General features: G+C 43.8%; 1 protein-coding gene and 1 long non-coding RNA gene across 9 annotated transcripts in view; one reads left to right on the top strand and one right to left on the bottom strand.

Moving 5' to 3' along the window:
* Positions 1-1,227: 1,227 nt before the first annotated feature.
* LOC120455177 (tyrosine-protein phosphatase 10D) lies at positions 1,228-17,927 on the top strand. Of its 5 annotated transcripts, none has more exons than XM_039641108.1 (12): positions 1,228-1,375; positions 2,559-2,989; positions 9,873-10,119; positions 10,188-10,466; positions 11,238-11,916; positions 11,976-12,424; positions 12,754-13,182; positions 13,244-15,384; positions 15,445-15,703; positions 15,776-15,904; positions 16,406-16,947; positions 17,311-17,927. In XM_039641108.1, exons 2-11 carry the CDS (start codon positions 2,777-2,779, stop codon positions 16,924-16,926), a joined length of 5,346 nt encoding a protein of 1,781 aa, XP_039497042.1. In that variant the 5' UTR covers positions 1,228-1,375; positions 2,559-2,776; the 3' UTR covers positions 16,927-16,947; positions 17,311-17,927. The 5 variants fall into 5 exon arrangements, with proteins under 5 accessions (XP_039497042.1, XP_039497044.1, XP_039497045.1 ...); XM_039641110.2 differs by having other exon boundaries at positions 1,229-1,375; positions 16,424-16,947; XM_039641109.2 differs by having other exon boundaries at positions 1,234-1,308.
* A 970-nt stretch (positions 17,928-18,897) lies between these two features.
* LOC120455173 overlaps positions 18,898-22,091 on the bottom strand; it is a 101,782-nt gene continuing 98,588 nt past the window's right edge. For 3 of the 4 annotated variants that reach the window (XR_005616724.2, XR_005616723.2, XR_005616721.2), the window contains exon 5: positions 18,898-19,041. This is a non-coding gene — a long non-coding RNA (uncharacterized LOC120455173). The remainder of the gene's footprint in view (positions 19,042-22,091) is intronic. The other variant, XR_005616722.2, reaches the window with a different exon arrangement.

Raw genomic sequence — 22,091 nt, 5'->3', positions numbered from 1 at the left:
AATATGAAATTATTTAATTTTTGTTAATATCTTTTAAATTTTTGTGCTATATGATTAAGTATATTTGTTGGTTTTATATACATCTTAATTAACCTCACCCAACAAATTTTCGAAGTTATCCTGGGGTTACACGAAAAAATACAAATTTTACAGCAAATATGCATAAAAATCATATGAAAATAAACCCATTTTCAGTGCTCCTACAAAAAAGTTATTTTAATATTATGAACTGTAAGTAAAAAATACTGAATAAAGCTAGCTGGTCATATTTTAATATGAAATTGGTTATTTTTTGTAATTTTTCTTTTAAATTTTGGTTCATATGATTAATTATATTTGTTGGTTTTATATACATCCTAGTTAACTTCACCCAACAAAACTTTAAAGTTATCCTGAAGTTCCACGAAAAAACACAAATTTTACAGCAAATGTGCATAAAAATCATATGAAAAAAAAAACATTTTTAGTGATCGTTCAAAAAAGTTACATTAATATTACGAGCTTTAGGCCAAGGATGCTAGTGCTCATATCAATTATGAGTATCTCTGTTCTTTGCATAGATACATTTTCCAAATACATACATATTTTTTAAATCGTTCGTGTAAATGTTTTTTACCAACATTATATGGGGTTCAGTTTTTAAGGAATCAACATTTTTAATTTTAGTTATTTTATTTTTTATTCAAATAAAAAATAGTTGGCAATACTTTAATTGTAAAACAGGTGTAATTTCTCTGTTTTTTGCATAGATACATTTTCTAAATATGTACATATTTTTAAAATCGTTCGTGTTAATGTTTTCTACCAAAATTATATGGAGTTCAGTTTTTAAGAAAACCGTTGATACATTTTTGAAAAACATTCAACATTTTCAATTTGATTTATTTTATTTTCTGTTCGATAAAAAATAGTTGGCAATAGTTTAATTGTAAAACAGGTGTAATTTCATAAGCAAATGCTAGCGTGACTGCAAGCATACTTCTTGAATACCACCTTCGTAAATAAAATTCCGTTTTAAAAAATAATTAAACAACTAAATGGTCAATAGGACCAAACATGATATAATATGATATAATAATAATAATATTATTAAGTTAAATAAATTGGGAAATTTTTTATAAATTAACTGTGCCCCTTATATGGTGCAAAATATTTAGTATTTATTCGGAATTTTTTGATGTTTTTAAGGTTTTTTGTCAGTTCTGCGCGACGGTCACGCAATTGTATTGTATTTATATTCATTCGTTAAACGACGCTCGTCCGAAAAGGCAGAAAATGTGGAAAATAATCGAGAAACAGTGGTGAAAAGTGCGTGCAGACATTCGCTTCGGTTTTTCGTGTCCGATTCCTTTTCGCAGCCTGTTTTTCCTAAGATGTCAGTAACAAGTTGTCGGTGAATAAAAATCGCCAGTTTATTTTTCGCATTATATCGGTTAATACAACCTGCATTTTTTATCTGTGATTTATTTTTTTTTATCAAGTGCGCCGACGCGCCAGAAGTTTATATTCTGTTTTTATGTTTTCCCTTAAAAATGAAACGTGACTAGTTTGTTTTAAATTGGTGTGCAACGAAAACAAGAAGTTGATGAAGAGGGAGAAGAGGAAGCAGAAGAAAAAGAGCAACAGTCAAGTGAATTACTATTTTTTCGTCCATGCCGTCGCTGCCGACGTCGACGCCGTTGCGCCGCCGCATTTAGTCAATGCATCAGTGTGTGCGTGTGTGTGTGGGAGATAGAGAGAGTGTAGGAGAACAAGAGAGTGGAGAGAGAAAGGGCGGAGTAAAAGTAAATGCGTGCAATTAGCATTTAATGCAATCATTATTAACCGCCCGCTATAGTAATTAAGTTTACCTCACTACCTTTGCCTTAGTTACCCACACACACCTGTTCGGCTAGTGGTAGTGCAAAAATGAAGTGCAAAAGCGGCGGCAACAACAATTGTCTGTTAATTGCTGAATATTTCGTAATCCAGCAACAATAACAACGGTAGCAAACTGTAATGCCACAGTGGAGACTGGTTAAATGGAAAAATTCCATTAAGACTAACATGGTTGGGCACATACATCATATCGGTTCTTTGTTTGCATAGAATAAAAATGTAATATTTTACCCTAATTTCTGAATCGCATTTATTTGCTCGCGTGTTCAACTGCCGGGAAGGCCCACTGTACTTGTAGTAAAGCGCCGTTACAGCCACAAATGCGCGTGAGTGTATGCATGTGTGTAGTGTGTGTGCATCAAATCACACACTTGCAGCGCTCATGCACACGCACTTGTACTTGTGCGTGGCTCACATTTCCATAGCCCCCAGCCCCCTCTCTTTGTTACTTTTCACCTGCAGCTTTCGCTTCTGCTTCTTCTCCTGCCGTCGGCGTGCGCATACACATGCACGCATGTGCCGTTACAAATTTGCTTGGGCATAAAGCATTTTTCTTGCATTCGCCGGCGATTGTTAATGGAAATCGTATTAGAAAACAACAATTACAATAGGCCCACATCTGCCGCTCTCGCTCTCGCTCGCTCACTTACTCACCATTGCTCTCCCGCTTCCCGTTATAGAGAGTGCAATACAAGTGCAATATTAATTAAGTAATAGAGGAAACGTAATATGCGTGTGCAATACAAACAAATGACCATGTAACCAGCCAAGAGAAATATATATGCAATACATACATGTGTAAAACAATAACCGCAAAACACCGCCCAATCCCGCTTGAAAAGTAAAACCAACAATCTGCGAAACCTTCGACCATCATTGGGTTTTACTGTACTTGAAAATGGACTGTGCCACGCGAAAACAACAACAATTACGGGCACATCATCAGCAGCAACAAAAAATACAATCACAAACACATGGACGAAAGCGGCGGCGATTACAAAAACAACAGCACCAGCACCATCGCCACTACTACCACCACCACCACAATCAACAACAACAACAACATTTCTTGTGGCTTGTTGTTGGCATTTTGACAATTTTTTTGGCTCAGGTGAGTAAGAAAAAACAACAACAAAACATAGCGATAAAGATAAAGCGACAGGTAAACCCACAAAGTTAGTTACCTTTAAGATTTGGGGAAAGATTTTGTAGTTTTGCCGACCACACAGACAATTTGCAAACTATTTTGAATTTTTTTTTTTTGAAAATTACAATCCAACTATTTTCCACGTTTAATGGCAGAAAATGTCTTTACTGGGGTTTTGCTTCGTTGAGTGCGTTTTAGGAACTCGTTTGGCCGGTTCTAGTTGGGATTTTGGCTGGGTGTTATGTTATTTTAATATGAACTCGCTCAACCGCTCACTAAAATTGAACTAAAATCACGATAAATCTGATCAGTGCTATATAAATATTTAATGTCAAACCTGGTTTACTTGTTATTCGATTTTAAATTCAATTTTCGGTAGCCTAACTATTAAGCATAAACTTTAGCTGCTTTTCATAGTGCGAAACATTTTGCCAAATTTGCGAAATAAGTTGGCTTTTGGCCAGAAGCGCACTGCATTTGGAACACAATGACGATCTAAGTCGATCTAAAATGACTCCTACAGGTGATGAGTCCGCTGATTAAATGGACGCACGAGTGTGTGTGATTTTGATGGGTGATTTGTGGGCCTATTCCAGTGATTATTCCTTGTTTTATTGCCTGCGTTTTTTACTCCAGCTTCAGCTTGTGTTTTGTTCACAAAACTCGTTTCGTCTCGTTTCGTTTCGTTTTGCATTGTTGTCGCATTGAAAGACAATAAAAACAAAATCCCAACCACAACAAGTAAAAAGTTAAAAAACAAAAAAAAAAAAAAGAAGAAAACACTAAAAAGCGAACGCAAGTTAAGCTCAAGGTTGGTTCTGATGATGACGCTGTCATCGGCAGTTCCTCACTTCCTCACTGAGTAAAAATTTCAATACACTTCTCGAGCGATTCGAAATTATATCTAATTTTCATAAACCAAAGAACTAAATCGCCCCATTAATCAAACGCTGGCAAACTTGTATCTTTTTTTGGGGGAGATTTGTTCGATGCAGTTTAGTATCTTTGTATCTTTGAGATGCACAACAATGTTGTCCTTGACATTGCAGTTTCTGTTACCAATAACTGGGCAACACTTCTTGAATATGCGAATATGCACTGCTGTGTTAATTTTTTCCACATGCTTCATATTCAAAACCCACGAGTTGGCTTTCATTTTATCTGGGCATTGCCGCGATTGCGGATCGCGGGTCATTACGTGCCGGCTTATCGCCCGAACTTGGAACTTGGCCGAAAGTATTCGTATTACTAAGCGTCCAAAACATACAAATGCCAAAATGTTTATAAAAAATGCCAGCGAAGAAGAGTGCCGATGACATCAGCCAGCTCTTTTTTTCACTTTATTCACTTCGGGTGAAAAGAGAGTGGGGCGGAATGTTATAAGCGTAACCAGAAGGTGTAAATTTGACTGATTTTGGATGGTTTTGGGGATCGCAAATGCATTTTGTGGATTATATGTAAATGCTAATGCAATTAAGCAGTAGTCAATTAACCTTTTCCTTGTCAGTCTATCGTCATTCCGTTCCATAGAGGCTGTCTGAAAACTCAATTAGAAGCGAGGAGATCGAGAACAAAGTGGCGGTAATTAAGCCCCCTATTTTTCGGTTAATATTGGAACTGTGTCAAGTGGTTTTCCCTTTGGGGGTGTGGGGGGAGTATGTGTTGAGGGAAATTAAGCAAAGCAGCCCGAGAGTAAAACCAAATTAGAGTCGGAAAACTACACAATTGCCTGGCAATGGGCCTTTCTTTGTTTACAATTTGTGGGATCAATGTAAAATTAACTTTGGCTCCATTAATGGAAATTGTCTGTTTGTGTGTTTTCCATTCCGGTGGAAATGGGAATGGGAATAGGAATGCCCCGTTTTTGTTCAGTTTTCCTCAAGATGCCACTGTTTCGTCCACTTTCTTGTGGGCGCTGCTTTTTATTGCGTACTTCTGTGGTTGTTGGCACCTTCGACTCCGTTTGCCGTTCACTTTATTGTTGTGTACCTATTACCATTGTTTATGTGGCAGCTGCAGAGGCAGTAGAATCAGTAGAATCAGTTTGGTGTGGCCCAAAAAGGGGAGGGAGTGAGGTACTTACAACTACTTGGCATGCGGGTGGAGTTGGGAGTTGGGCGAAATGGAGCACACACCCATTGGAATGCTAGAATTTCACATTGCTTTATGCTCCACCTCCACCTCACCTGTCGAAGAATGCGCAAGAAAAGACCAGTGAACTTTGGAAGAATCTGCGGCTTTCTCTCGGCAAACACAGGAGATGATGGAGAACAAATAAGACAGGAAGCCAGTTTCGCATGCCAACGCAAGTGACAACTCAAACGGAGAATCGGAGAATAAACAAATACTTGTCCATAAATACAAATATATATATATATATATATATATGTAAACATAGATATATGCATATCCATTTATGGCTTGTTAATCTCTATTTGCACTTGACTATAGACCCCATCAATTGAAGTGGAGGCTTCTGAAAATAGCTACATCACATGCTTGGGGTCCCACATCACATCATTATTTATGCACTGGAAACTCCAGCTAAACAGCTGAACTCTTAGCCCGTTTGGCAATCGCAATGGAAAGCAGTTGCTTTTCAATAAATAAATACTTCATAAATTATACTTTATAAATTATACTTGATGCTTGATTCGACTTTTCCCAGTTTAGTGCTATCTTCGCCTTATCCGGTTTCACTTCACTTCGCGTTGGGTTGACTGACTGACTGACTTATATAAACCTATAATAATAATTCGTTGCTGCATCGTTGGCGCTGGCTAAGTGCCCATTTATCAATATAATTATTGTTTTGTTTTGTTAAACACTTTTCTGATCCGCCGAATGGGGCTTACATGCCACATTTGCGACGCCATGACTTCTGGCTAATTTTTGTGCTGATTCCTGACTGCCGATTGCTGACTGCTGATCTCCAATTATTTGCGTTCGTTAATCGTTGTACCGAATTCTCTGGCTGTTCTGACAAAGCAACTACTAATTAATTGATATTAATTGCGGGACCAACGCAAAAAACTGGGCCAACTCGACCCGAACAGAAAGGCCAACAACAAATAACAACAAATAACCAGCTGGCCGAAAGAAAAGATTTGCTTGGCCAAAATCAGTTGAAGTTACAGGTGGTGGAGTTGGAGGTGGAGGGGGGCACATAAAACGACAATTTGTTTATTGAACGCAAAAATATGGGTACAGCTAAAAAGTAAAAAATAAACATAAAAATTCCAAAAAAAAACACACAACGCACGACAAAAATTGAAGCAAAATTCGAGAGAAGCCTTTGGCTCACCTAACTGGTTTTGGTTTTTCGATTTTGGTTTTGAATTGGATTTGTATTTTATTTTTACTTTTATTATCATATTTTTTTTGCTTTTTTTTTTTTTTGCGTTCGAGCTCTCTATCTCTCTTGCACGCACATACAAATAATTAGCAACCAACCTACAGCGTTTTATACTTGGCGAAACAAACAAAAATTAATAAAAAATAAGACGAAAAGTCGCACATTCACAAGAAAAACAAGCCTCAAATTCGATCTCACGCATTCCACGTTTGCGATTTCAATTTGCGTTGCGTTGCGTTTATTTATTTTTTGTGCCGCCCGGTTTGATTTCAATTTATGCGATATTTTCGCACTGGCTTCATATTTTCAAATCGTTTAGTGAAAAACTATTATGTTCGTGCTTACTTTACTTAAGTAATTATGAGGCTTCAACAAAGGGCTACGTTGTTCACTTTAAAGTTCAACGGAATATTCCTGCGGCTAGAAGACAAGACTAGAACACGTTGTTTTGTTTTGTTAATCGATAAGCCATTACGCACTCTAGTGATGTTTGATTTAATCCCAAACTTTCCCAAAAATCTCGGGGGCTTAGCAGCAAAAAAGCAAATAAAAAGTGAAAGGCAGGTCCGAATAACAACATGAAACAAAATCCAACTTAAATTGTCAATCAAATTGGCTTAACCCAAATGTAAGTAACTGTCGATTACAGAAATGAACGTGTGTGCAAATTAATCGAAATAATCGATTGCACCAATTCGAATTATAATCGATGTGCAGAGGAAGTATTTAGTCGGTGCTATATAATTTTAGGAAAACCATGTTATTATCTTTGATTTCAAATCGATAGCTTTGTTACAGAGACATTTATTGGTTGTTTGCATTGCAAAATGCTTGTATTTTGATTAGAAAAACCCCTTAAAGTGAATATCTTTTCATGGCGTATTCCTCCGAGTGATTAAACCTTTGATGATTATTGTGTAATTGCATAGATTTATTTTCATAGCTTTAATAAAGTCGTAGTTTGTGCTTTTTACATACTACATGCTACATCGCTTACATACATTAGCTAAATCGTTTCAGTTCAAATGATGACGATACTCTTCGGTTTCCGTCCCATCACTGTCATAATCATCCCATCAGCCCATCATCCTAATTATGACCATTAGTATGATCATTTAGGCTTAAAGGTCAAATTCATTTGCCGAATTGAAGGACAAAAAGCAAAGTAGCAGAGGCTACTTCAATGTGCTGTGTGCTGTGAATGGGGGCGTGATCAGAGGTGTCGATGATTAAAAGGGGGCGGTGGGAGGGCATTATTATGATAAATGGGCGGCTGGGCGGCTGATCGCTTTTGGCTCGATTTGACTAAAAACCACTTTAACTTCCGTTTTCACATGCAATTTGCCATTTGCCATTGTTATTGCTCGTTTTCAGTTTGCATGTGACATGCAATAGCAGCAATCGAATTAAGAAATCATATTCAAATTGCATATATGCACTTTGAGGCGTAGGAAAATTGGTTTGCTTGTTCCTACCACTCAATTGCCATTTTCCGGATATGTTTTCCAGCAAGATCGGAAACTCCATTTCCCATCTCCCATCTCCCATTTCCCTGTACTTTTTATTATTATCTTCTACTATTTATTTTCGGGTAGCTCATGAAATTCGATATCTCATATCCGCTGTTCTGCTGACGTCAGCATTTGCCTAATGTCCGAATAACGTTGCAAACGTGATCAGCGTCATTATCATTCATATATGTAGATATACTATACTATACTATAGATATATCAGTCGTCAGATGATCGGACCATTGGAAATTAACAAGTTGCGGGCAGAAACAAAAAGCAAAAAACAGAAAATAAAAAACAAAGATCGAAAAAGAGCATATAGATCGCAATCGGTTAATTTGATTTTTGCATTAAATTTTTTTATGGCCATACTGCACTTTATATATGTGGCTAATTATCAGCTCAACAGCGACCATAGATATTAACTGCGCCATTATCGCAACTTAATTGTGCTCATTTATGAGGACGCCCGCGGAATAAATCACTACATTATTGCACTTTGGCACATTCGCAAGTAGATCCAAACAAGTAACCCATGTAACTCAAAAAAGGGGATTGCGAATCAATGCGTTTACGCAATGGGACACCCAACTATGGACATTCCCGAGGGTACCCAGAAATCGATCAAGTTCGCATACTTCTAAACACTTCCAAGCACTTTATTTGCTCTCGATGGCCCAGACAGGAAATCCGATCGAAGTGCTACTGTTTCCCCTAGAAATGCCGAAGAAATGCGAAGCTATCGTAAACCATTTTGTATATAGAGTAGATATAGAGTTCGCATACCTTAGGGTAACCCGAACACGACTACGAAAGGGTACAGAAAAGCCAGGAGAAGATGTGTGTGTTTTCCTGATTTTCCCGATTTTTGCTGAAACAACCCCATGGGAAAACCACATCCCACCATCACAGTGATGGCCACTCTCGTCACTTCCAGAGGCCGCTCATTGAAGATAACTGATGTGTCGGGGCCGGTCATGTGTGAGCCATGTGCGCCTTATACAATATATAATATAATATAATGCAATTTAATAATAATTTCAATAGCTGCACACAGCACGAGATGCACTGCACCCAGTGGCATTCAGTGGAACTCAGTGGCATCCAAACGGAACCCTCGTGAATCACTTTCGCTGGCTGGCATTGTGTTCAAAGTGGTGTACAGTGTGTGGTGTGTGTGTGTTCCACACTTGGTGTTGTGATTGTTCTACAGTCATGATCAGTGGGACTGAGAGAGAGAGTCATGGTCTTATCGCTGAATACGATTTCCAATATGCAGCACTCGGCACTGCGTTATCTCGCTGATTAATGGGGGATTGCAGCGATGTGGGTCAGTTTTGAGGTAGGCTGAGGTAGGCCGCCTCTCCACACACACCTCTATATCCCGATTGATATACCCTTGCGGATTGCGGATTGCGGATTGCAGATTGTGGATTGTGGATTCACGGGCAGACTCGTTTGCATGCAACTCAAGGCTCTGCAGCTGGCTGCGTGGTCATTCAGTGGTCAAGTATCGGTCATATTCGCATACTGAAACATTGAATACTCCACTCACATCGCCTCACAGTGAGTTGTGAGTTGTGAACATGAATAGAACTCGGACTAGAACTGTCTGTTGATCACACAGCACACAACACACAGCAATTCCGACTGCAAATATTTCACTGGCAGATGTGTTTTGGGCAGTATAGAGATTTACGTTGATTTTCGTGTCAAGAACAAAAAAAGCCTGGGCTGGCGTAATTGTTGCGGTTAGCGTTTGATTTATTTGTTCAGTTCTAATTAAACTGTTTTTAAGATTATTTATAGACGCTATTAACCGCAACTGGAGGGGTTTTTTGTTTTCTTCTTTTGTTTTGTTGCTTGGTCTTTAATGCCTTACATTTGTATGTTTTTGCCCACTTTTTGAGCTTTTGGAGTTGATTGTAACGTTTCAAAGGTTTGGATAATTTGTAATTTACTTTCTGCTTTTACTTTTTAGCACACAAATGCCGCCGATCTAGTGATAAATGTGCCGAATGCGAGCAGCAACGCCAACGCCTTCTACAGAATCGACTACAGTCCGCCCTTCGGCTTCCCGGAGCCGAACACCACGATCCCGGCCAGCGAGATTGGCAAGGACATCAAGTTCTCGAGAGCTCTGCCGGGCACGGAGTACAACTTTTGGCTGTACTACACGAACTCCACGCATCGGGAGCTGCTCACCTGGACGGTGAACATAACGACAGGTGGGTTTCTATTCTCCTCCTTTTTCTGTAGTGGAGGATTGAATTTATAATGCTTTCATGTGCAACAGCTCCCGATCCGCCAGCCAATCTGAGTGTGCAGCTGCGGTCCAGCAAGAGTGCCTTCATAACGTGGCGACCGCCGGGATCGGGTCGCTACTCGGGATTCCGGATCCGGGTGCTGGGCCTCACGGATCTGCCCTTCGAGCGCAACTACTCGCTGGAGGGCAACGAAACGCTGCAGCTGTCGGCCAAGGAACTGACTCCCGGCGGCAGCTACCAGGTGCAGGCGTACTCCGTCTACCAGGGCAAGGAATCGGTGGCCTACACCAGCCGCAACTTCACCACAAGTAAGTCGGGACAGAGGACAGGAACGCGTAGTCCGCACCGCAGGTGCAACTTCTAGTGCACCAGCAGCAATAACTAACCGCTAACTGCAAGCGGTGATCCGTAATCCGTAATCCGGTGGTGATGGGCCATGACTAACATGTTTAATTCCACTTGTCTCACTCTACATATCTACATATATATTCTATAATGCTCTCAAGTCGACGGGAATCTGAAAGTCTGAGCAGCCCGAAGGTAACCCTCTTTACACAACCAACTAAATCCCTAATTTCACCAGCGATTTACTAGTGTTTTTTTTTCGTTAATAAACGGTTGACAATGCCAGTTGATTAGTATTTCGTTCGAAGCGCTTTAAAGCAGTGGCGCCCAATTCGATTTGAAAATTGTTAAATTGTAATGATTGGATGATATGTAATGATTGGATAGATGTTCACGCACAATTCAGTAGCTAATTCCTCGCCATTGGCTCGGGATTTGGGGACCACTGTGTCGGGCGTGTTGCGTCTTTATTTCTCTGTATATAATTTGGTTAACCCTATCAAATCTGTACATATCCTTTGAATAGTAGATAGTTTTTGCAATCATTCTTACTTTTCACGTTCCTTCCTTGGCCAAAAATGTATGGTAGACTAACCCAAACACACCTGTTAATCGACTCACCTTAGCTGTTAGCTTAGATGCCTTAGACACATTTACCATTTAGCATTTACCCAAGACTCATTGCATCTACGAATCCCTCTCTGCCCGCTGCATCTTCACCTACCGCACCACAGAGCCCAACACGCCCGGGAAGTTCATTGTGTGGTTCCGGAATGAGACGACCCTCTTGGTGCTGTGGCAGCCGCCGTTTCCGGCCGGAATCTACACCCACTACAGGGTCTCCATAACGCCGGACGACGCCATCCAGAGTGTGCTGTACGTGGAGCGCGAGGGCGAACCGCCGGGCCCGGCACAGGCGGCCTTCAAAGGTCTCGTGCCCGGGCGGGAGTACAATATCTCGGTGCAGACGGTGTCCGAGGATGAGACCTCATCGATCCCAACCACAGCCAGGTATCTGACCGTGCCGGAGCGCGTGCTGAATGTCACCTTCGACGAGGCGTATACCACATCGAGTTCCTTTCGCGTCCGATGGGATCCACCGCGCACCTACAGTGAATTCGATGCCTACCAGGTGATGCTCTCCACGTCGAGGAGGATATTCAATGTGCAACGTGGCGCGGAGGGCGAGTCGGTGTACTTCGACTATCCGGATGTCTTGGAGCCAGGTCGCACCTACGAGGTGGTGGTCAAGACCATTGCGGACAATGTTAATTCGTGGCCAGCCAGCGGCGAGGTTACCCTGCGGCCACGACCAGTTCGCAGTCTCGGCGGATTCCTCGACGATCGCAGCAATGCTCTGCATATATCCTGGGAGCCGGCGGAAACGGGACGACAGGACTCGTACCGCATCAGGTGAGTAATACTTGAAAGATTAGTTATACCAAATACGAAGTAACACGCGATACCTTCAGCTACCACGAGCAGACGAATGCCAGCGAGGTGCCGGCACCGTTTCCGGTTGCCGCTGACTCCCAAATCACAACGAATCTCACGGAGTACACGCTGGACACGCTGCTGGCAGGACGTCGCTACCTGATCGCCGTGCAGGCCTTGTCCAAGGGCGTGGCCTCCAATGCCAGCGACATAACGCGCTACACACGCCCCGCGGCGCCGCTCATCCAGGAGCTGAAGAGCATCGATCAGGGCCTCATGCTCAGTTGGCGGAGTGATGTGAACTCGCGCCAGGATCGCTACGAGGTGCACTACCAGCGCAATGGAACGCGCGAGGAGCGCACCATGGCCACCAATGAGACAAGTCTCACGATTCACTACCTCCACCCGGGATCCGGTTATGAGGTGAAGGTGCACGCCATTAGCCATGGAGTCAGAAGCGAACCGCACTCCTACTTCCAAGCTGTTTGTGAGTATTTCACTTTTGAATGCCGTGGATTACGTGGAGTTCAATTATAGCAAGTCCGTTTGTTCATATCGGGTTCTAATTTGTTGCACTTTGTTGCAGTGCTAGAATTTGATTAAGCTTGACAGCGCTATGATATATGTCCCATTAAATATGAATTTCATTCCTTTATTGAGCTTTATTGCCGCTTATTAGCGAACGGCCAAACAGGTTGTAGTAATCAAAAGTGGTTAGATTTTGTGTTTCCCAAGTTCTACGCTTAATTTACAATGTAATCCCAAATACGTATATGTGAAAACACAATATTAAATATTGGTTGCATTCCTCCACAGTTCCCAAACCGCCTCAGAATCTCACGCTGCAGACTGTGCATACGAATCTAGTGGTGCTTCACTGGCAGCCGCCGGAGAGCAGCGACTTCAGTGAGTATGCGGTGCGCTACCGCACGGACGCCTCGCCCTGGCAGCGGATTTCCGGACTGCACGAGAACGAGGCCAGGATCAAGGACATGCATTATGGCGAACGCTATCTGGTGCAGGTGAACACCGTGAGCTTCGGCGTCGAGAGCCCCCATCCGCTCGAGCTCAATGTGACGATGCCGCCGCAGCCGGTGTCGAATGTGGTGCCGTTGGTGGACTCGCGTAATCTCACCCTGGAATGGCCGAGACCCGATGGCCATGTGGACTTCTACACACTCAAGTGGTGGCCCACCGATGAGGAGGACCGCGTGGAGTTCAAGAATGTAACGCAGCTGGAGGATTGTGAGTTGTTGTACGATGTGCTCAAATGTGCGTTTAATCTAAACCCAAATACGATTTTCAGTGAGCTCTCCCAGCGTTCGGATACCCATTGAAGATCTGTCGCCAGGTCGCCAGTATCGCTTCGAGGTTCAAGCCAGCTCCAATGGCATTCGTTCCGGGACCACCCATCTGTCCACGCGCACCATGCCACTGATCCAATCCGATGTGTTCATCGCCAATGCGGGCCACGAACAGGGCCAGGATGAAACCATTACGCTTAGTTATACACCCACACCGGCGGACAGCACTCGCTTCGATATCTACCGCTTTTCGATGGGCGATCCGACGATCAAAGACAAGGAGAAACTGGCCAACGATACGGAACGCAAGCTGAGCTTCTCGGGACTGACGCCTGGCAAGCTGTACAACGTAACCGTGTGGACAGTGAGCGGCGGAGTGGCCAGTTTGCCGGTCCAACGGCTCTATCGCCTGCATCCGCTGCCCATCAGCGATTTGAAGGCCATCCAGGTGGCGGCCCGCGAGATAACGCTGCATTGGACAGCACCTGCCGGGGAATATACCGATTTTGAACTGCAGTACCTAAGTGCAGACGAGGAGGCACCACAACTGCTTCAGAATGTGACCAAGAATACAGAGATCACGCTGCAGGGCTTGCGTCCGTATCACAATTACACATTCACCGTGGTGGTGCGTGCGGGTTCCACCCAGGGCACTGATTCCGACGTTTCTGGCAGCACCCTGATGCGCAGCAGTGCTCCCATCTCGGCCAGCTACCAAACGCTGACCGCTCCGCCCGGCAAAGTCGAATACTTCCAGCCCAGTGATGTGCAGCCCGGTGAGGTTACCTTCGAGTGGAGTCTGGAACCCGCCGAACAGCATGGACCCATCGATTACTTCCGCATTACATGCCAAAACGCCGACGATGCAGCAGATGTATCAAGCTACGAATTCCCGGTGAATGCCACTCAGGGCAAGATTGAAGGTCTGGTACCCGGCAACCAGTACATATTCCGAATACAGGCCAAGTCGGCTCTGGGCTACGGAGCCGAAAGGGAGCACATCCAAACAATGCCCATACTAGCACCACCGGTACCGGAGCCGAGTGTAACGCCCCTGGAAGTAAGCAGGACCAGCAGCACCATCGAGATTAGTTTCCGGCAAGGTTACTTCTCGAACGCCCATGGCATGGTTAGATCCTACACGATAATCATAGCCGAAGATGTGGGCAAAAACGCATCCGGACTGGAGATGCCCAGCTGGCAGGATGTGCAGGCATACACTGTGTGGTTGCCTTACCAAGCCATTGAGCCCTACAATCCCTTCCTGACCAGCAATGGCAGCAGAAAGAGCAGCCTGGAGGCGGAGCACTTTACGATAGGAACGGCCAACTGCGAGAAACATCAGGCGGGCTACTGCAATGGCCCGCTGCGGGCTGGCACCACCTACAGGATTAAGATTCGCGCCTTTACGGATGAGGACAAGTTCACGGACACGGTGTACAGTTCGCCGATAACCACCGAACGCAGTGATACCGTCATTGTGGCGGCCACCGTGGCGGCTGTGATGCTGGTGGCCATGGTGCTGGTGGTGGTCTACTGTCAGCACCGCTGCCAACTGATCCGTCGCGCCTCCAAGTTGGCCCGCATGCAGGACGAGCTGGCCGCCCTGCCCGAGGGCTATGTCACGCCCAATCGACCCGTTCATGTCAAGGACTTCTCCGAGCACTACAGGATCATGTCGGCCGATTCGGACTTTCGATTCAGCGAGGAGTTTGAGGAGCTGAAGCATGTGGGTCGCGATCAGGCTTGCAGCTTCGCCAATCTGCCCTGCAATCGGCCCAAGAACAGGTTTACCAACATCCTGCCCTACGACCATTCCCGTTTCAAGCTGCAGCCGGTGGACGATGACGATGGTTCGGATTACATTAATGCGAACTACATGCCGGGTCACAATTCGCCGCGCGAGTTCATCGTCACCCAGGGACCGTTGCACTCGACGCGCGAGGAGTTCTGGCGGATGTGCTGGGAGAGCAACTCCAGGGCGATTGTCATGCTGACGCGTTGCTTCGAGAAGGGTCGCGAGAAGTGCGACCAATACTGGCCGGTGGATCGGGTGGCCATGTTCTACGGGGACATCAAGGTGCAGTTGATCATCGACACGCACTTCCACGACTGGAGCATATCAGAGTTTATGGTCTCACGGGTGAGTGGTTTGGCATTCATCATGGTCTGTCTGGCTTGTGCTAATCCTATCGTTTTGCAGAACTGCGAGTCGCGAATAATGCGGCACTTCCACTTCACCACATGGCCGGACTTTGGGGTTCCAGAGCCGCCGCAGTCGCTGGTGCGCTTTGTGCGCGCCTTCCGCGATGTCATCGGCACGGACATGCGTCCCATCATCGTCCATTGCAGCGCTGGAGTGGGCAGATCGGGCACGTTTATCGCCCTGGATCGCATCCTGCAGCACATTCACAAGTCTGACTACGTGGACATCTTTGGCATCGTATTCGCCATGCGAAAGGGTGAGATCTTTGTGATATTTTGTCCATTCCCCACTCCTGACGATTAACCATAATGATTTCGCATGATTGCAGAGCGCGTGTTCATGGTGCAGACGGAGCAGCAGTACGTGTGCATCCATCAGTGTCTGCTGGCGGTGCTGGAGGGCAAGGAGCACCTGCTGGCCGATTCGCTCGAGCTGCATGCCAACGATGGCTACGAAGGTGAGTGGAATTGCTATTGATTGCTATTCCTTTAGCCAGACTCCCAACTGTTCTATTCCCCCTCATTTTATCTGATTTTTCTCTATTTTCACTCTCTTTGCGGATCAAGTTTTATAAATATTACTCGCTGATTAACTTAATCTGTTTATTTGAACACACAATCTGGATACGGGCTATATAACTTGTAATTTGGTGCTTATTATTTGGATTATTATTTTATATTGAGTTCCTTTGGCTGCGGTTCACCTAGAGGTTCTTCATTACTTTATTTGCGATTGTAACTAACCAAAAATGTTCAATAATTTATTTTCTTCTTTCTTTTCACAATCATTCACAAAAAACACCCATCACACAACTAAAACACGATTGTAAATCACACAAAAATTGCCTAACCTCCTACACATTTTCATATGCTTCTACTTCTGCAAACGAATTGAAATCGAATCGGAATCGAAATCAAATCCGATCAAAAACACCGAAAAAAAAACAACCACAAAAAAGTGACTAAAATTTACTTAGAGCGCCAGCCACAAACGAAAATGGGAACCTTGCCCATACGAGCTTCTCTGGCCATGGCCGAGAAACTAGACGCGGATTTAATGACCGACAAGGATGAGGAGCACCACCAGCAGCAGAACCAGCAGGAGCAGCAGCTGGCCAAGGAAGATAAGCAAAAGCGCAGCGATGACGATGACGATGACGATGACGATGAAGAAGACGATGACGACGATGACGAAGACGATGACCAGCAGCCGTTGAACAATGAAACGACGGCCACCTTGTCATCGGGCAGCTGCAGCAGCAGCACCCAGGATGTGCATGTGGATCTCCAGAAGACGATCTCGATCTCGATCTCCATAGAACACGCCAAGCAAGATCAGGAACGAAACTGCACCGGCGCAAAGTCGCATTCGGACACCGAAACTGACTCAGACGCGGACTCAGAGGACGATGATGAGGATGGGGATGGGAAGGTGGCCAAGGATGGGGCTGTCGCCGATGAGGATGGCTGGTGGTATTGATAGAAAAGTCGACTTTTTTAGGTTTGTACCCCCCCACATAACAACACAACACTACAACACAGACCCAAAATTTGTATGTTCCATATCCAAATGACTGCTTTAACTCGCTTTTGCCCCCGACTAAACATAAAAAAAAACAACAACAAAATTCTAACAGCACTGGAAAGTGAACTAACTTACATTGACACATCAACACACGGTTATGGGTTTAAAAAAACAACCAAAACAATCAAAACAACCAAAACATTAGATATTGCATCGAAAAACGAAAAGAGAGACAAATTTAAAACCCGCACTAGCCTGTTTCAGTTCATGTGTTATGTTCTCGCATCCGAACAGCGATGTTGTCAGCACGATTTCTAAAGTATCTTTGCACTTTTCCAGATGACGAGGGCATAGCTGAGACGGGAATCTGAGGATGCTTGCTGCGGGAACATCTACATATGATATAAAGTACCTATAGTTATTTTTTTTAACATATACTATACGTAAAATCTGCCTGTGATGTGCTGGATGTGATTTGTCTACGATGTGGCGATCGGAGTTGCTGTCAAATGAGTTGAGTTTGTTGCCCTGCCCTTATTCTGCGGAGGATCGCCGGAGAATCCCCGAAGCATCGCCGGGGGATAAAGGTCGCGCTTTTTGGCCTGTGCCATGTGTGCGAGTACGCTGTACCACCGGTCCGCCGTACCGCCTGTTTGCCATAGAGCTAAGCTAGCTAGCCCGCTTATTTAATGTAATGCCGCCAAACTAGACCAAACCAACAAGAGCGTAAACTTAAGCTTCAGGTGTAACTATCTGCTACCTATTTTTGTATCTACCTATCCCTGTACCCTGTACCTACTATAGTTACCTTTTACCTATTACGTATTACCCATTACCTTTTGCTCTGTCGTGTTGTGTATAGATTTGTACATTTGTTTCCAATTAGTGTGCGCGTCGATCGATATTATGACCATACTATGTTTACCATTACCATTACCACTATGACTATTACTCTATACGATTGTGTATTATTTTATTATATAGTTTATATAGCCTAGTTACGTTGTATCGATAGACTAGACCACGATTAGTCAGCGAAATGTTGGCTCTAACTGCATGCAGCTTTCCATCTCGAGAGTCCCGAGTCTCGAAATAACCAAGCGATTCCATCGGCTCTGTCCGAAGCAGCATTATCAATTGTACATTAGCAATTGTGCAGTTAAAGTTATTAGCATTTATTTTACTTTATTGTATTGTATTTTTTTTTAGATGTGCATCTACACAACAAGATCAATAAATTTATATTGAGACAAAAACAAACATAACCTGGTTTCATTTGCATGCGTAGTTGTTGTTGTTTCTTTTTTCAGCGAGCCGAAAAACCGCCGCATGGCGAGGTTTCTGAATTTCAGCTACCAGGCGAACAGAATCGAATAGCACGTGGAAAACGAACAGCTGATCGCTTTAACTAAAGCTTACTTAGGGATGGGCGATTCAAATGAACGGAGAGCTTTCGTGTCTATCGGATCAAAGCTCGTGACACGTCTACCAGAACGAACGATTCATTTGAATCGCCCATCCCTAAGTAAGCTTTAGTTAAAGCGATCAGCTGTTCGTTTCCACCTGCTATCTGTTTCTGTTCGCCTGGTATTCAGCATCGGTAAAACTGGCAATTTTGGACGAAAAATTGGTTGTGGCGGCTCCAGCGATGAAGCAAATTTATGATTTTTCGATTTGAAGTACCAGGCGAACAGAAATGTCAGTAGGTGAACGGCGATCAGTTCGTTGGTGCAATCTAACGGCTGTTTTCCAGCAGCTGACGACCATAAATGACGCAGCCCAAAAGTATGCAATACAATTTAACGCTTGAAATCAGCAGCCTGAAAGTATGCAACGGATACTGTCTAAGCTTTGTGTATAGCTTAAAATATGTAAGAAAAACGCTGCATACTCTCAGGCAAAGTCAAAGCCCCAAAAAAAAAATACTTTTGTTGTTCAATAAAATACTTTATTTCATGCATTGTTTACAGGTATGTATTAAATGTTTATGGTAAGTACAGATATTTATGGTAAGTACGGATCAATTTTCGCGCAGCCAACTACCAATTCATCCATTCGTGGTTTCAGCACCTGAAAAGAAAAGAAGATATTAGAAAATTTAAATGCAAACTATAAAATACTTAAGCTAGGTTTAAAATTCAATTAAATGTATTATACAATATTAATCAAAGATTCCTGAGAACGTGCGAAAATAATTGATGGACATGCTGATCCTAAGATCTACGCTTTAAGCGCAGAACTAGCTTTCTCCTTAACAAGATGGATAGTAAATAAATAAAATACTTTTTTAATTGTGATCCGATTTCGATGGGATTTTGAAATTTCCCAGCACCATTGCAGAAGCAAGAGAAGCACAACAAGAGACAGACAGTCGGGCATTTGAGCCATCTTAATGGGCTGAGCAGGCCAAATACAGCGAAAATCATTGGAGCAATTATATGGCATCTAAATGTTGATCCGATGACGAAGAGGAGTAGCAGTTGCAACATGCTGCTTGCTGTTTGCTGTTTGCTGCTAGCTGCTTGCTGCTTTTGATCCGAATGCAACAAGTTCCAGGAAGAGGAAGACGAGGATCGGAATAGCTAGATCATCATGATCACTATATGTCGCTGATCGTGTGTATGTCAGTGCAAGTCGGCATTCGTTTTAAACAAATAAAGCCCGCGACTAATTGCATTTGCACTTGTTGTGCGATATTTCTTTGCTGGAAATTACACACGGCCACAGTGGATGGAATACGAAAGAGTCGGGATCTGCGTTCTCTTTAGTTAAAGATGGGTACTGAGCACAGTTTAAGACACGTCATTTGTCATTTATCTTTCGTGGCCTTTTAGCGTTTGGTTTAATTGACTTCTTCTCCGTCATCGTAGCTGCAGCGAAATACAAAAACAAGCCAATGGAAAAGCAAGGAAAGAAAATTTTGTACAAAATATAAGCAATTATTTTTAGGTGTAAAAACTATTTCTTTTTTTTCAGAATTTGAAACTAGAATAGAGGCAGTTGCCTGTCAAGATATAAATATTAGAAAAAGTGTTGGTCTTCCATAAGCTTCTGCATACTTTTTTCTCTGTGCAGCCACTTTGGCTGAAGCCTAAGCTAAAAGTCTTGGTCGGAGTTTTGGTCTCATCATCTCTTCTCCTTGCCTTATGGTCAATACCAATTGACCGTAAGGCGGAACATTTAGCTTCATTACGTCGGGCCATGTTTGCAGCCTTGGCCATCGTCGCACTGCAGAACCGTTTTAATTAGATGTAACCATAATAAATCATAGGAGAGCCAAAATCAAAATCAGCCAGGAATGCAGCCGCATCGAAAGGGAATTTCCAGGTTGCCAACTTGGGTACTTAGGTACTAGGAAATATTACAGTGAAGCCTCCGCTGCTTAAATGGAAGACGCAGTGCATTTAGCAATTTCAAATGTCTGATTGCCAAATACCTCACACCGCAAATATGCAATTGCAAGTGTAGGGAGTATGAGTATGCCTCTTAATCCCTGATAGCTTTTGCCATTTGCCCCCTAATCCACACTTGAGGTTCATCAAGTTGAAGACAACTATGTAGTAGGAGAGCTAATCCAACTTTGGGACCGTATCCCGTTCTCATAACTCTTTTAATTCTCATGCCAAAGAATGATGTTCTATTGACATGCAAGTTGGCAGTTTTGGCCGGGCCATAAAGTTCTCGCTGGCAAATGAGGCTTTTCTACCCACCCTCGAAGCCTGGCGGCCTTTGAGAAGTGGTTCCGCGTTCTGTTGGTTCTTAGCTCCCCAGCTATCCAGCTATCCAGCTATCCTGCTCTCGCTGAAGCGTTCAATCCAATGGATTATTGTCTACCCTTGGATGTCGGCTCTTCGGTGTGGTTCGGTTCGGTTCGTTGCGAGCTGATCTATTAAAGCTCTTCCAGAGCTGGACTTAACCCACATTGTGGCCATTAAAAAGTCATTCCCCATTTTGCGAGGATGGCCATTTGACAACGCCCGGTGCGAAATGTAAAATGCAAATTGCACTGGAAATTGCCACGCTTCATTCCGCCCCCTCATTTTCCATTGCCTTCCTTTTCAGCTCTCCCCAAACTGCAATCCCCAATCTGCAATCCGCAATCCCCAATCCTCGCCAGCTCAGACATCACCCACTGCATTTGCCACATCTTAGATAAGTGCATTGTGCATTGCATGCAATTTGGTTGCATGTATTGCCGGCACAGCCGCAGCAGCAAAAGCAGCAACATGCAACAGAGCAGACCCTGCAACTTTGCCTCGCTCTTGGTCTTGAACTTGTGAATTTGCTAGACAACAAGCCAAAAACCAAGAGAAGCAGCCACCACTGGCAGCACCAACAGCAGCAACAGCAGCAACAGCAGCAACAGCAGCAACAACTGCCAGCAGCAATCAGCGGCAAGTGAATGAGCTTAAATTGTCCCAGCCACGGTGGGCCCAATAGTCCAATAATTGGACTAAAATCTGGCATTACTTTATAAGTTATTAAATCGTACTAGTACTACTTGTAGTAAGCTAAGAGAGTCCTTTCCACCTGCAAACAGTATTTCAAAGTATTTCTTAACTTATTAGTATTATGCATGGCCCACTGTTCAATAGCTGCAGGGGAGTTGATTTTCGGTCGGTTTTGGTGGTGGCCATGATGATGGCTTCGCTTGCTGTTTCTGCAAACCATCAGCCCATCAGCCCATCGCCTCCTCTGAGCCCCTGAGCCCCTGAGCCCCTGGATGGCATGTTGCTGCCTCAACGCCCTCAGTACGCTATTATATGGTGGGTATTTATGTACATACATATATGTATATGTATCTGTGCTGATGTTGCTGTTGCTGTTGCTGCGAGTGATGTTGTTGCTGTGTTTGCTACCATTGCCGTTGTTGCTGCTGTCTGGTCGTCTGTGGAGCATCAAGGCACTGGGGCAGCGAGGCATCAAGTTCGCAACGGGCGACATGAGATGGCTAACACACACACACGCACACGTGTATGTACATATATACATAATCTATGCAACAGGGAGAAGATAGAGCGAGGAGCAGCAACCGCAGTTACTTTTGGCTAAGACTGCATAGACAAGGCTCAATTAAGTTGCAATTGCAGTTGTTGTTGCTGCTGCTGCTGCTGCTGCTG

The sequence above is a fragment of the Drosophila santomea genome, chromosome X, assembly GCF_016746245.2.
Source record: "Drosophila santomea strain STO CAGO 1482 chromosome X, Prin_Dsan_1.1, whole genome shotgun sequence".
NCBI classification, from domain to species: domain Eukaryota; kingdom Metazoa; phylum Arthropoda; class Insecta; order Diptera; family Drosophilidae; genus Drosophila; species Drosophila santomea.
The sequence above is the reverse complement of the archived record's forward strand: the minus strand, read 5'-3'. Positions and strand labels throughout refer to the sequence as shown.